This window comes from Podarcis liolepis (genome assembly GCF_965112155.1).
Source record: "Podarcis liolepis genome assembly, chromosome: 12".
In the NCBI taxonomy this organism is placed as follows: Eukaryota; Metazoa; Chordata; class Lepidosauria; order Squamata; family Lacertidae; genus Podarcis; species Podarcis liolepis.
In genome coordinates, this window is record NC_139563.1 from 3,746,858 (window position 1) to 3,762,099 (window position 15,242).

General features: G+C 43.1%; 1 protein-coding gene and 1 long non-coding RNA gene across 5 annotated transcripts in view; one reads left to right on the forward strand and one right to left on the reverse strand.

Annotated features, from left to right (window-relative positions):
* The window catches only part of LOC310689603, a 33,405-nt gene that overhangs the window by 9,163 nt on the left and 9,000 nt on the right, over positions 1–15,242 (forward strand). The window lies entirely within an intron of this gene.
* The window catches only part of LOC310689460 (twisted gastrulation protein homolog 1-like), a 17,176-nt gene continuing 2,409 nt past the window's right edge, over positions 476–15,242 (reverse strand). For 2 of the 4 annotated variants that reach the window (XM_083467213.1, XM_083467211.1), the window contains exons 2-5: positions 12,860–13,020; positions 8,737–8,836; positions 4,768–5,034; positions 476–3,188 (exon numbers count right to left, since the gene is read on the reverse strand). In XM_083467213.1, coding sequence (XP_083323339.1) covers positions 3,007–3,188; positions 4,768–5,034; positions 8,737–8,836; positions 12,860–12,979 — 669 coding nt within the window. In that variant the 5' untranslated portion in view covers positions 12,980–13,020 and the 3' untranslated portion in view covers positions 476–3,006. Of the gene's footprint in view, positions 3,189–4,767; positions 5,035–8,736; positions 8,837–12,859; positions 13,021–13,094; positions 13,426–15,055; positions 15,202–15,242 lie in introns of those variants that run through there. The other 2 variants (XM_083467210.1, XM_083467212.1) reach the window with 2 other exon arrangements.

Genomic DNA, 15,242 nt, shown 5'->3' on the forward strand with positions numbered 1-15,242 from the left:
AGGTGTGTTGAATTTCTCAACTTTCAAGTTCCAGAAATGAAATTTAGTTTTGATTGGTAAATAAAATGTGTGTAAAATTGCATAGAAACAATTAAAATAATTGTCAAGTACTTGCTGTTATATTTATTATTATTATTAATAATAATAATATTTAGCATTACCCGGCATTTTCAGAAGGTAATTAAATTAAAATTATTTGACTTTCCAAAAGCAGTTTATGTACTTCGTTATCAAACGTACATTTTACAAGCTGAATGTTGTCCAATCACAAAGATAATAGCAAATTTGAATTCCTTACATTCCCCCCCCCCAAAAAAAATTGTAAGACCCTCACTGAAGAAATTTGCAAAATTCAAGTTTTCCCACCAGGTCGGTTGTGAAACTGGGTCATCTAATTCTTTCCTTGTGGCCAAACTACTAATTAGTCTGAACTTGCAGTTACTTATGAGAACACAATTAAAGAAAACCACACAGCTAAACAGTGTTGTTTATTAAAATACCAAGTGAAACAGGTAAATATAAGAAAATGCATTTAATACTGATATAAATCATTTCACTGTATGTACACAGAGCTCACAGCAGGGCGATTCCTAGGCAGTATTATAAATGACAATATTACAGATCAACTGGACCGTCCATAATAGGAAATATTTCAAGGTTTGAAAATGTCTATCACCAAAACATAAAACTACCCTCAAATCTAGTATTTCCTCTTCAAAGTCTTTATACAATTAGGATAATCCTGTGAATCCACTGCAACAGATTCATACACAGAAAATCCTGACTTCATTAAGGTAACAGTGTTTTACAGGTAGAATGTTCTTAAGTCAAACATTTTCCGTACCTTCAAAGCTATTGAATTAGCTTTCATTATCCAATTTGCATAAGTTTCCTCATCAACGAATTGGACAGTACCATGTTTTACAATGCATTTATGTTTTCCACCTTTCAAGTGTGGCTTCACATTAAATACAGCAGCAACTAAAAGAGGGAAGGCTTAACTGAGAGTTCCATTTTCCCCAAGGAAAGAGGGCTATTAGATGTAGGGTTATTATTCTATTAATGTCTATAGTCACTACCATCAGCCAGAAAAGAGAATTCTAAGCTTTAGTAGGTCAACTGAGCACATGGTATGCAGTTTTGCCAAAGATATCTATCCAATAGAAGAAAAATGAATAGGTTAAATCCAACTCGTTATTGATCTGCAAGATCATTTACTGCAGAATAGGAAACATTCCAAGACAGAAGAAAGAGATTCTTCTTTCAAGGAAGCGGTGGCGTAATTTTTGTTGATTTATGAATTGCCTTTCACATAAGTCTCAGGATTTACAGACATGCAACAGAAAGAATCACGATTGGTTTAAAAACGGTAAGGGCAAGACCGAGGCTGTGCTCACACCATACATGGAAAGCACACACGTCCACCACAAAAAAATATTTCTGGGAGCTATAGTTTGTTAAGGGGGCTGGGAATGGTAGTTCTGTAGGGAGGAAACTACAGTTCCCATGATTCTTTGGGGGGGAGTGTTTTAGATGCATTGTGTGTATACATCCCTAAAAAACTACAGTTCCCAGAATTCTTTGGGTAACAGTGGCCGGAGACAGTCAGGTGGTGTGACCAGAGGAGGAATGACCACTTGGAGGAGAGCAGAGAAGAAACGGCCTGGTGCGTCTGCAGCAGCTGGACGCCTCCATCTTCCCCAGCTGCAACAAAACATGGCTCTCCTGTATCGGTCTCTACAGCCACAGCAGGCGCTGTAACTCTCCAATGGTCTGACTTCACCCCCAAAGGTGCACTCCTCCATTGTCTCCTGAGACAGAAGCCAACCAATTCTAGTCGATGGGTCAGTCCCAAATTCTTAAGGCAACAAGTAGCAGGGTGGGTTGGATTGGTACGAAAGTAATTTAAAAATCAAGAAATCTTCTGCTGTCTCGACGGATGCCAACTCTGCATATTGCTGATTGTTGGCTCAAAATTAGGAGAACCAACCATTTTCTTGGTAAAACGCTTCTGGATAATGGAAGCAACCTATTTGTGTTTCCTAGGATCATGTACAAAATGCCTGCGTGTGAAAGAGCATTGCAGGGGGTTAGACTGGATGACTCATGGGGCCCCTCTTCCAACTCTACAATTCTGTGAGTCTAAGAATCTACAGTTTCAGTGTAAGGATTGCCAATGGTGACTCGGCGAACTCGTTAACTCTAAACAGTATATTATTAAAAGCTACAGTAGAAAAGAGGGCGAAACACAAAGTGTCAAGTATATAAATTTTATAAAAATAGAATTAGCTGGCTTTTAAAAATATACTTTATTGAGCCTCAGTAAGATTTGTACATAATAAAGAAAAATAGCAAAAGATCCTGACGCAACTGCATTTCATCCAAATCTCTTCCTTGCTGCTTACATGTCAGTTATTTCTGAGTTCACTACGATTTATATTTTAATTTTCAATTGATAGATGTTCTCTTTTTTTGAACGAGAGCAAGAAACAAAGAAGAGGACACATATTTTGATCTAAAAAATATTGATTCTTTCCTTCTTTTAAGCAAATGGTGATTGATGGAGACTTTTGTGTAATTGCCATCCTACTTTCAAAAATACCTATCATGATAGAAATCTGTGTGTCGCTCTGCATCAAGCCACACGCCAGTCCAAATCTGAAAGTTTGGGGAAATTCCAGAGTTTATAGATTTCTGGATCTAGTTGCAATTTCTGTGAAGTTTCATGCTCCCCTCCTCAACGAGACGATCCTGTACATAAGTTGGCATATCCAAATCAAAGAAAACTCTAATAAGCCTGGTTAATATTTTAAGAAAACACACATTTGCTAGTTAACACTGTATTATTACCTTATTTAAAGGGAGTGGGAATTACAGGTTTTAAGATTTTGTACATCTCTGTGTTTCAACTATTCCATTCTCAAGCAATCCTCCCAAGCTCAATCTTTAGCAATAAAAAAATAACTTTGGTGTCTATGAAAAAAAAAGAAGATTCAGCTTCTGGCTTCAGAACATACAATTTGTGCATCTTACAGTTTTACTGCCATAGTCTATACACTCTGGTCCAATGCATTCGCAGCAGGCGTTGTGAAACCATCGGTATTTTGATGCTCCCATAGATTCGCAGGAGCTCTTGCACTGATGCACCGACATGCAGTCGTCGAAGTAAACCACCGTGCACGTGGCTTCTAAACGAAGAGAGCGAGAAAGGCACTTTAGTTTGCTGAACAAAGCTCAAGCTGCCAATCTTTCAGACAATGGAACCAATAACTTAATTTCCAGCTTAATTCAGGGTGAATGGAACAGCTTTCCCCTAGATCCAAACACACCTGTCGGTTTTGAAATAACGTTTAAAATAAAGTCCCGCATTTTCGCTCTATAAGACGTACCAGACCATAAGACGCACCTAGTTTTTGGAAGAGGAAAACAAGAAAAAAAAATTCTGAATCCCATAAGCCAGGACAGAAAGCGGGGTCGCTGCGCAGCGATCCCGCTTGCTGTTCTGGCTTATGGGATAGCGGCGCGCAGCCTCTCCCAGGCAAGGGGAGCCTTCATCTCCTGCCCGAGGCTGCGCATGGCTAGGGCTCCCCCAAGAGCTGCACTCCCTTTAAAGAGCGTGCGGAATGTGTGTGTGGCTCTTGGGGGCTTGTCCCCGAGGAGGGAGAAGGGCAGCCCTTCTCCCTCCTCAGGGAAAAGCCCCCAAGAGCCGCAAACACGCTCCACGCGGCTCTTTAAAGGGTGCGCTGAGCAGAGCCTCCCGCCTGCATTCGCTCCAGAAGACGCACACACATTTCCCCTTACTTTTTAGGAGGGGAAAAGTGTGTCTTATAAAGCGAAAATACTGTATGTCCCGTGTGGAATTATTGCAGTAGCAAAATCGGTACAATCTTTGTCTCCTGCTCTGCACACTCTTATCCAGGCACCCCCAAACTCGGCCCTCCAGATGTTTTTGGACTACAATTCCCACCATCCCTGACCACTGGTCCTGTTAGCTAGGGATGATGGGAGTTGTAGTCCCAAAACATCTGGAAGGCCGAGTTTGGGGGTGCCTGCTCTTATCAATTTATCTCCCCCCCCTCTCTCTGGAGACCTTGGGCTGCGATACCGCAGAGAAAGTAAACACAAGACCAAATATTAAAAATCAGTTCGAAAGACCCATTGGTTGCAGACACAACGTATCGTATTTTTCGCTCTATAAGGTGCAGCAGACCATAAGACGCCCCTAGTTTTTGGAAGATGAAAACAAGAAGAGAAGAAAAAAATCTGAATCCCAGAAGCCAGGGCGGTTCAGGAATCAGCGTGTTTTTACATGAGTAGAATGTGTGCTTTTATTTCAAATGCATCTCTGGGTTACTTGTGGGGCATAGGAATTTGTTCACCCCCCCCCCAAATATAGTCCGGCCCCCCACAAGGTCTGAGGGACAGTGGATCGGCCCCCTGCTGAAGAAGTTTGCTGACCCCTGGTTTTAAAGTTTTTCTCCAAAAAATCCTGGGAGGAACAGTTTACCCTCACAGAACTACAGTTCCCAGCACCCTGACCAAACTACAGTTCCCAGGACTCTCTGAGGGTAGCCATGGGATTCAAATGTAGGCAGCGATTCACCATATTCTGTGGACCAGGCATAGCCCCACACTTTGGAACTGTGACAACGCCTGCCTGTACTTTAAAACGGCAGCTAACAAATCATTCTTCCTTCCTCTCTTTTCCAAACGAACCAACTCAACCCCAATTATAGGATCTCAGTCTTTGCGCAGCGACCCGCTTACCTTTGTCGCTGGAGAACGGCGTGTGGACGTTGTTGCTTGAAACGGAGACGTTCTGGTGCTGGGGGTGGTTCACCGACTCTAAAATGGAGACCAGGTTCTCGTGGTGGGACAGCTCTTCCGCGACGGGGAACGAGACAATATTCCAGTGCAGCTGGGTGTCCCCTTCTGTAAGCGCTCGGAAAAGCGAGGGGATCGGCCCGTGCAGTTCCTCGACGGTGCTCTTGGATGTGGGAGGTGTGTCGCTATAATTGCGAGGGTTGCACATACCTGGAGGTGAGCAAAAGAAAAGGCACCTATAAGAAGCAGCATTTTTTGGAAAGGCGAAATGTTCAACTTCAAATCATGAGTGGGGAGCGCTGGTAAGACCTGAAGCTTATTTATTTATTTCATACCATACACCGCTTTACAGTGTAGAAAAGCCCTCAAGACAGTTTACATAAATAGTTCGTCTTGCCCCTTTCATCTTCCAGGTACAGCGGTACCTCGGGTTAAGTACTTAATTCGTTCCGGAGGTCTGTTCTTAACCTGAAACTGCTCTTAACCTGAAGCACCACTTTAGTTAATGGGGCCTCCAGCTGCCGCCGCGCCGCCAGAGCACGATTTCTGTTCTCATCCTGAAGCAAAGTTCTTAACCCGAGGCAAAATTTCTGGGTTAGCAGAGTCTGTAACCTGAAGCGTCTGTAACCTGAAGTGTATGTAACCCGAGGTATCACTGTACTTATTTTGGGTGATGCTTGAGTCTGTAGCATGGCTAATCTCTTTAAAGGAGCAAGCACATAGCTTGGAGATATTCCAGGATAAAGCTTTTCCATTAGACAAGGTGCCTTTTACCAGCTCCCATCCAACAGCACATCTGGATAACTTCAACACTGTAGTAGTACATGCACTGGTAACCTTAAGGCTGGATTACTGCAATGTGCTTTAAGAAGCAAAAAATACCAAGACATCACCTTCCATTTAAGCCTGGTGGAAAAGGGTAGGCAGTTTTTATTGGGGTGGGGGAGGACACACTATGAACCTCAAGTTTCTTATTCTGTCTCACAGACACCAAAGCCTTTTTTGCCTCCTTGTGACACAGGATGGAATTACAAATCACCTTTTCTTGGGAAAGTATCAAATTTGTGCAAAGCTTCTTTGATCACAATTCAAGAATGCAATTTTGTTCACCAAGGAGTTTAATCTCTTGCCAGAATTACAGAAGCAACTTCACTAGCCAAAGGTGTGACATAAGCACATAGTCAATGACACATGAGACACTGCTTCCATTTCACGGCATAGCTAAATATACTCCATGCCACATGAATGAAAGCTCTATTGAAAGTATCACTTTCCTCATTTAATGCACTTTGAAAAACACATCTGTACGAACTCACCAGCATCTTACTTTAGGGTAATAATAGCATACGGATTACTTTCCCAAACACAACGTGTGTATGTGTGTGTGTGTGTGTGCGCTCTCATACACACAGTTTAAAAGTACAGTGGATACTTGGGTTGCGAACGTGATCCGTGCGGGATGCATGTTCGCAACCCGCAGCATTCGCAACCTGCAGCGGTGCATCTGCGCATGCACAGATTGCAGTTTAGCGCTTCTATGCAACTGCCGAAACCCGGAAGTAACCCGTTCCAGTACTTCCAGGTTTCGGCGGTCCGTAACCCGAAAAAACACAACCTGAAGCATCTGTAACCCGAGGTATGACTGTAACAGGATGTAGAAACTAAATTCTGAAGAATTGTTTTGTTGTATTTGACTGCTAAACTACAAAAATAGCATCACAATCCATTTATTCTGCAGGCCCCCCACTATTTTACACCAGTCGTTTTCAACCAGTGCGCCGCTGCCCCCTGGGGTGCGCTGAATGATGGCCAGCCCAAGGTGGAGGAGATGCAGGGAATCATTAACTTCTGAACATGACACCCCCTCCCCACTTCACATGCATCCCAGGAGACAGCATGAAAAACAGACTATTTAGCCAAAATAACCATCGGCTGTGTAAATTCGGGATTTGGGTCAGCGGTCAGGAGAACAGACTGTCAGATACAAATATGGTAAAAATCAACATCATCTCCTACAGCAGCCTGAAATACTGCATAAATAAGCCACAAGGCTCTGAAACATCGGCCATAAGGAAAGTTAATCAGTGGGGCAGGGAAGGCTCTAGTAGGGGGCTCAATTCATGAATTACCAAAACAGTGTGGTTCAGCGAAATTCATCTCCCCTGTATGCTTGTGAAGTGGAACACAGGATGGATGAACAACCAAGTTCTTTGACACACCACTGCTGCCCCCTCCCTTCTACGGAACAAGTCACCCTTGATGTGGGGAAGAGCGACGTCATGCACCTCAGTCCTGTGGTTCCTGTTTGGGGAAGCTACTGGAATAGTGCATGATTCAGCTCATGGGGAAGCAGCAATCATATCGCTCTTCCAACATACGAACGGGACCATAGACACAGACGTGCAGAGCTGCTTCTCCTTCCCTAATACAGTGGATGCTCGGGTTGAGAACGTGCGGGTTGCGATTTGGTGCCTCTGCGCATGCGCGACTTGGCACTTTTGCACATGCGCAATAGTCAAAACCCGGAACTAACCCATTCCAGTACTTCTGGGTTTCGGCGAATCCGTAACCCGAAAAAACACAACCTGAAGCATCTGCAACCCGAGGTATGACTGTAAATCTAGCTCATGGGTATACCCTAGGGATGCGGGTGGCGCTGTGGGTTAAACCACAGAGCCTAGGACTTGCCGATCAGAAGGTCGGCGGTTCGAATCCCTGCGACGGGGTGAGCTCCCGTTGCTCGGTCCCAGCTCCTGCCAACCTAGCAGTTCGAAAGCACAGTACAAGTAGATAAATAGGTACCGCTCCGGCGGGAAGGTAAACGGAGTTTTCGTGCGCTGCTCTGGTTCGCCAGAAGCGGCTTATTCATGCTGGCCACATGACCCAGAAGCTGTACGCTGGCTCCCTCGGCCAATAAAGCAAGATGAGCGCCACAACCCCAGAGTCGGTCACGACTGGACCTAATGGTCAGGGGTCCCTTTACCTTTATACCCTTTTTTCCGGTGAGTGCCATGGCTAGCCCTGACATGGCGCCAGACACCTCAAACGGCGAGGACCCTGAGTAGCAGGCAGGGTTCCCTGAATCCAATGCTGGGGATCCGCTTGAGGGGGCCCCTCCAGGCAGAGGCTTGATGGAGAACGCCCAGATCTACCAGAGGAGGCGTTGGAGCTGAGGAGATTTCACCCCTCCCATACCCAAGAATCTCCTGATCATCTCCTGATGGTCTCTGCTGACTCTCCACAGAGAGCAGGAGGCGTGTCCTGCCTATATACTTATTCTGCCCAGCAACATATCAGTGTGTGAGTGAGAGACAGTCAGTCAGTCAGTGTATCGGAGAAAGTGAGAGTTAGAGATTCTAGAGATAAGATTGCTGCTAAGTGCAGCTGCAGACTCTCAGTGTAGCATTGATTTATGCTTAGAATATTCAGCTCTGTATATAGTTTTGTATCATAGTTGTAGTTACACAATAAAAGAAAGATATTCTACAGAGCTGCTCTCCGAGTGGTTTATACTCTGCAAGACTCTGCAAAACTCTGCTGCGCAACGACTGTATTATTGAGACAGTGAATCCGGTGCTCTCAGCTCTAAGCTGTGAGTCCACAGCACTGTGACCTGTTCCTGTGAGAAAGGCGGTGCTACCCAGCTCGCCTAGCCCAGTCGGGGTTGAGGTGCATGAGTCCAAGTTGGTTCACTGGCTCTAGGGCGATGCTGACAGGAGCCACTCCTCAGTCCTCTAGAGGGTCCCGTAGACCACCAATTGGGAACCCACTGCCCTAAAGCCCTGGTTTCTGTGTATGCTCTGCTCCATTGTATTGACATGGCTCTTAAAAGCCACAGATCCAAAGCAGTGGACGTGAGTATATCTGAAGCAGCCAAGGCCGTATTAGGTGATAAAGAACGAATGAACTTACCAACGCAGTCACAGCACTCGTCCCACAGTGTGCCCAGACACAACATGCACTCCTTGCAACAGGAACAGTTCCCTTCAACAGGCCGGCATTGACACAGCTCCTGGAAACACAACACACCAGTTAGATATTTCTGCGCATAAAATACCAAGGGAGACAAATGCCTTCCCCCACAACTACCACACTTAGGAACATACATAGGAAGCTTTGTTAGGAATGTACATAGGAAACAAATATTCTGCTTTGTTGTGTCCCCCCCCCCACACTTTTGTTGCACTATAGACACTCCAGACAGCAATAATGTGGTAACATTGGCGGTGGGGGACGGTGGGGAATCATAGAACAGAATAAATCCACCACCAAGGCATTACTGTGTCAAAAATATGTTGCAAAATACACCTGCAATAAAGCACCAGCCTGGAGAGGAGGAGGAAGAGAAGAAGAAGAAGAGTTTGGATTTGATATCCTGCCTTTCACTCCCCTTCAGGAGTCTCAAAGTGGCTAATAATCTCCTTTCCCTTCCTCCCCCACAACAAACACTCTGTGAGGTGAGTGGGGCTGAGAGACTTCAAAGAAGTGTGACTAGACCAAGGTCACCCAGCAGCTGCATCTGGAGGAGCGGGGAAGCGAACCCGGTTCACCAGATTACGAGTCTACCGCTCTTAACCACTACACCACACTGGCTCTCCTTATTCATATACAATTGCAAAAACAGCCACACAAACCATTATTTAAGAGGGGCTGTATTTAATCGCACATTTGCTATGTACTGTGCAGATAACAGAAATCATCTTTTTGACTCCACTGCCATTTGGAAGCACAGTAACTTCTGCTATGCAAAATTACCATGTATTATTTAATGAAATTCTCACCAGTGGAAGTATATATATATTGTTTAAAATAAAGTAGGATGTACGCAAGCTATATTGCATAGCTCTAGTTTCCCCCCCTGCTAGCTCACTGTGATACACATAAACCAGGCTTCCTCAACCTCGGCCCTCCAGATGTTTTGAGACTACAGTTCCCATCATCCCTGACCACTGGTCCTGCTAGCTAGGGATCATGGGAGTTGTAGGCCAAAAACATCTGGAGGGCCGAGGTTGAGGAAGCCTGACATACAACTATCTATGGGTTAACATGCAGACTGCCAAGAACTTTATTAAAGCCAAAGTTCTCAGGGAAGAAGAAATGACTAACAGGATATTTAAAAGACTCATCCAGGGCCACAACACAAATGAAACATGTCTCAAGACAAGAAACTGTTGATCTCATTCACATCTGTTACAGAGCTGATAAAATAAATATTTATGCAGATCATCCTTCCCACATTCTGGAAAAGGCAGTATAACGAACGCAGCCTCTTCTACTTCACCGAGTGAAAGAATTCAGAGCAATGAATCTTGCTTAATCTTCTTCCCGCATCTTGAGTTCAGGGACCTGCTTTCATTATACATGGAATCTTCAACCTACAAAACGTTGGTCATATCCGTTCCTCTTAAATCAGATATGAATGTTCCATGAGTTTCAAAGGGACCCAGGCTTGACCCATCAAACATAGCTAGCAATACTGAAGGATGCTTCCCCCCCCCCCGCCACAAGCAGCAATGTTGAAGTGTGTCAAGTTTCAAAATTAAAAGTACAGTGGTACCTCAGGTTAAGTACTTAATTCGTTCTGGAGGTCCGTACTTAACCTGAAACTGTTCTTAACCTGAAGCACCACTTTAGCTAATGGGACCTCCTGCTGCCGCTGCACCACCAGAGCACGATTTCTGTTCTCATCCTGAAGCAAAGTTCTTAACCTGAAGCACTATTTCTGGGTCAGTGGAGTCTGTAACCTGAAGCGTATGTAATCCGAGGTACCACTGTACTATGGTACTCCATTGCCTCTCAAGACAGATGGTTGCCAACAACAATTACCATGGCTATTTTACACAATGTGTTTTACATAATAGGAGCGGCATTTCCCACCGGCAGAAATCTACAAAGAACCAGAGACATGGATTCAGCATAACTATAACTGGCTTAACTAAGGTTTTTGCACTCTAAGCGCTGAATATGACCTCGCCTTCACTTTACACAATGTCTCGGTATATTCTGAATTAGCTGATTATCATTTCAAAAACCTTAGTGCTTGCCTCATCTCATATTTTTTTAAAAAAATAATTATATAAAGACAACCTAGCATATAAGCATTTCCTGCATTGCAAAGAGTTGGGACTAGATTACCCCTGGGTTCAATTCTATGTAATCGGAGTTTTTGCATGGTATGTTTAATATTGCTCTAGTTAAATACACATTTTTAAAAATAGGGTGGTGGGTGTAGCCAACCCTTTAATTAGCAAGTCCTTCTTGTGAGTCACTCTTCTCTAAGCTTGCGCATACAAACAAGATTCAGAGCAGACTGCCCTCAAGGTAACTCACACGGTAACTTGAAGGATTATTCTGAGATTACCCTTTGCGAAAGAAACAGAATTCCATCGTGTTTTAAGGAAACACTCCTGTTTAACTATGTTGGGTCATCATTGATTTCTAGGAACTGTGATTCCCACACATCAGCAGTTGCCGAACTTTATTTTTATAAGCAAATGTTTAGCCTGTCCTTCATAACAATAAAAACGACACAGCAATGAAACCAATTCAGTTCAGTGATTAAAACAGGAGGGGAAATCAGCCTGTGCTCAGGGGGCCACGACCTCAGTTCTCCCACTTGCAGCAGAGAATAAATTCCTATTAATTTCCCAAAGGCTGGGGAAGTTGAATTTTTACTTGGCACCCAAATGACAAAAGCAAGGGAGAAGGCACCCCATAGCCACTGCCACGGAAAAGGCCCTGTCCTGTTTTCACCACATAATGCACTACTCCTGGCTGGGTGATGATGAAAAGGGCCTTCCCTCCAGGTCTAAGAGCAGCAAGGCTGATGCAGGGCGAGGCACTAATTCAGGTATTTGGGCCCCAAGTCATTTAGGGATTTGTAGGTCAACACCAACACTTTGCATTCTGTCCAGAGGGAGCCGCTGCCAACATTTCAGAAGGGGTGTTACTTGATTCTGGCTGCACAGGTTAACATTTCGGCCACTGTGGTCTCGAGTAATTGTATATTCCAAACAGTCCTCAAGGGCAGCTCCACAAAGAGTGCATTACGGTAGTCCAGCCAGGAAGTTGGCAAAGCACCAGTCACTGTGGCTAGCCCATCCTATAATTTTTCACTGGGCTGTATTCAACTTAGCAGACCCAGTTTTTAACTCTGTGAGTAGATCGTAGTTTCTTGGGAGTTTGCCACCCCTGATCTACTCTGACTAGGATTAGCACTGAATACCACCCAGCATATTCAATTAGTGCATTACTATTCTGAAATTGCAACTTCTGACAACCTGGCTGTTATGGTAAACAGTAATTTCATTACTGCAGTTTCAATTCATCATTATTTCATTATTCTCACCACAGCACATTCAGTCTCCTACAGATATTTAACATTTATCTCAGAAAGCTAAATCTGCCAAAGCCTACATTGTATATATATTGTTCAAGGGCTATAGCTAATGCTTGTCCTACAATGGACATGGTTAACTTAGATTCAGGTAGGAAGCCGTGTTGGTCTGACGCAGTCAAAAAAGAGTTCAGTAGCATCTCAGAGGCCAACTAAGCTTGTTCTAGGTATAAGCATCAGACCCAGAACAAATTTAGTTGGTCTCTAAGGTGCTACTGGACTATGGTTAACTTAGGTTCATCGATTTCAATATGTCTACTCTGAGTAGGTTGGGGATTGGCTATACCCTATTATGAGAAAAGAAGGTAAGGTTTTGCATTCATTCCCCAAATAAGCTCATACTATGGGGAAGAGAAAATAGATTAAAGGCACAAAATGCATGTTAGAGTGGCAATTCATCTAATTAATCAGTTTGACTCCACAATATTATCCACTGTAAGGCTGATTTTTTTATTTGTTCTAAGACAAATGAACATTTGGAAGAAAGGTAGAGACAAAACTCCCGTTCATGCCGACACAAATTTCATTTTTATTTTGCTTCTTATTTCAGGATTACTTATTCATCACATACATTCATGCTGTTAACAGACAACCTGTACTTTCCTACCCATTTTCGACAAAAACTGTATTATCTCCTACCTGTATTAAACACTTGCTGACATCGCTTGCACAGAGAGCCTTGTTGCAGCACATTGAGGATGGGATCCAGAAGAACAGCAGACTAGTAAGTGCCGCCGCTGCGCAGTACCACAACCTCATCTTTCTTGAAAGTGGGAGATTTCTGGAACTTTCAGACAGCACTGAAATATTAAAAAGGCAGCAATTGAAGCATCTACATTTACAGAAGCAGAAATTAGGTCTCTTTCATCCTTACCACATGCTCCTAAAACAGTTTTTTGTTTTCTCTGTGGGTTTTCCACACTCAGTCCAGCATGTGTCAAAAGCCGTTCTTGAATAATCCTAGACCACTTTTCTATAGACTTCAAACTTTTTGAAAAAGAAAGCTTCACACTTTGAATTCTAATCAAGGTTTAGTGAGAAAGGAAAGGACCTGAAATAAATGAATTGTGGCTAAAAAGCAGGAGGGGAAAGTTCTAGCTGGGAAGCTGATGCAAAGATTACTGCCTCCAGTTTAAAAATAATGAGAACGTGTTTCAACACAACCCCAAACTGTTTCTCAACACTGGGTGTCTAGGTGTATACATTTACAAAACAAGGCTTTTGAATAAAGAACAAGATGAGTGCCACATGTTTATGAACGGCAAGCAGCATTGTAATTGGTACAAAAAGTTACAGGAGTTCAGCAGGAAATCAGAGGATAGGCACTGACTGAAAATGAGGTGACCACTGCAAAATGTTTGCATGCACGAACAGTATTGAAAGTGGGATATTGTAAGTGTCCACTCAAAGATTTGTTAACAGAAGCAGAAGGCCAACTGAAATTGAAAACATTTGAAGACATAGTTATTAACAGATTGGTTACAGTACCATCAATTAAACAATGTCTTTAAAGTAGATAAGAAAAACGGTTTTGATACACAGAGGTTGAGGTCTGAAATAGATCTGTTGGAAAATAATGTGAATGTACAAATTACTTTTAGAATGGTATCCAAAAGATGAAGAAGTTAAGGCAGTGATGATTCACTGGGCAAGAGATTTTGGATATAATATCCAATTTTCATCATGGGAAGTTATGGAAAGAGGATCTAAAATTTACTGCGTGCTGTTTGTTGAAGGAAAACTATATGAAAATGATGTACCGTTGGTATCTAACACTGAGTAAAATTGTGAAAATGTACAGAACTGGTTCAAATCTGTGTTGGAAATGTAAAGGGAAAGAGGGTACCTTCTACCATATGTGGTGGTCTTGCGGAGTGGTAAAAGCTTCCTGGGAAACGATATATAGTGAGTTGAAGAAAATGTTTAAGAAACCTTTTGTTAAAAAACCAGAAGCTTTTCTGTTAGGTATAATAGGTGAAGAGATACAAAGAAAAGACAAAAGACTTTTCATGTTTGCAACAACGCAACAAGAATGCTTCTAGCCCAGAGATGGAAGGAGGAAGAAGTATCCACCAGAAAAGAACGGCAGACCAAGATGACGGAGTACACAGAGATGGCGAGACTGATGGGAAAGATCAGAAACCAGGAAGATCAAGTATTTTCAGAAGACTGGAATAAATTTTTAATATATTTAAAATACCACTGTAAACAGTTAAAATCATTGGCAGGGATACAATGACACTTGTAATGTGAAATGAATTTTGGTAATTATGGATATACAACAGATAGATGCCCAAAAAGAAAAAAAGAATATAATTTATTTGAATATAGAACCCATGGAGGAGGTCCGAAGGTTTGAAAGAAACTTTTATTTTAATGTTTAGAAAGGGCTAAAGTGAAAATGTACAAACTTTTGAAAAACCAATAAAAAAAAATTTTAAGGGGGGAAAAGAAAGTGAGATATTGTATGACTGCCCCAATAGCATCATGAGCACGAATCATCATGCATGTGCAATAAAAAAAGGAAATCTGGAGGGGTCCTTACATCATTTCCAGAAACTGGCTCCCTAGCCAGGGAGCTTCTTCCACATGCCTGAAGCTGGCAAAGGTTGATTAGTCAAAACCAGGATGGGTTTGGAGCAAGCTAAGGAAACGTGGAATGTCCTTTATGTCACCCTCTTGGTTATAAGCACCTAAGAGCAGCTTTCTGGCCCTCAGCAATGGCTACGGGATGCTTACTGGAGGAATATCACTCGCACAGACTGCTAACAGTGTACTTCCACCCCCCATCACACATTTTCTGTTGCCAGCTTTCTAGATTTTAGAAAGGCGCACCTGAAAATGGCCTGATAATCTTAGCTAACAGCAACCTGGCAAGACTGTGCTGAATTTTGAGAAACCTGTTTATAGCGTTGGCTTCAGGCACGCTGCTGCAGATGGCCATGGACCTTTCTCTCCTGAAAGGCACTCTGGTCCTAAAAACTTCGAGGCATAAAAACCAGTAAAAAATTGCTATTTGGGG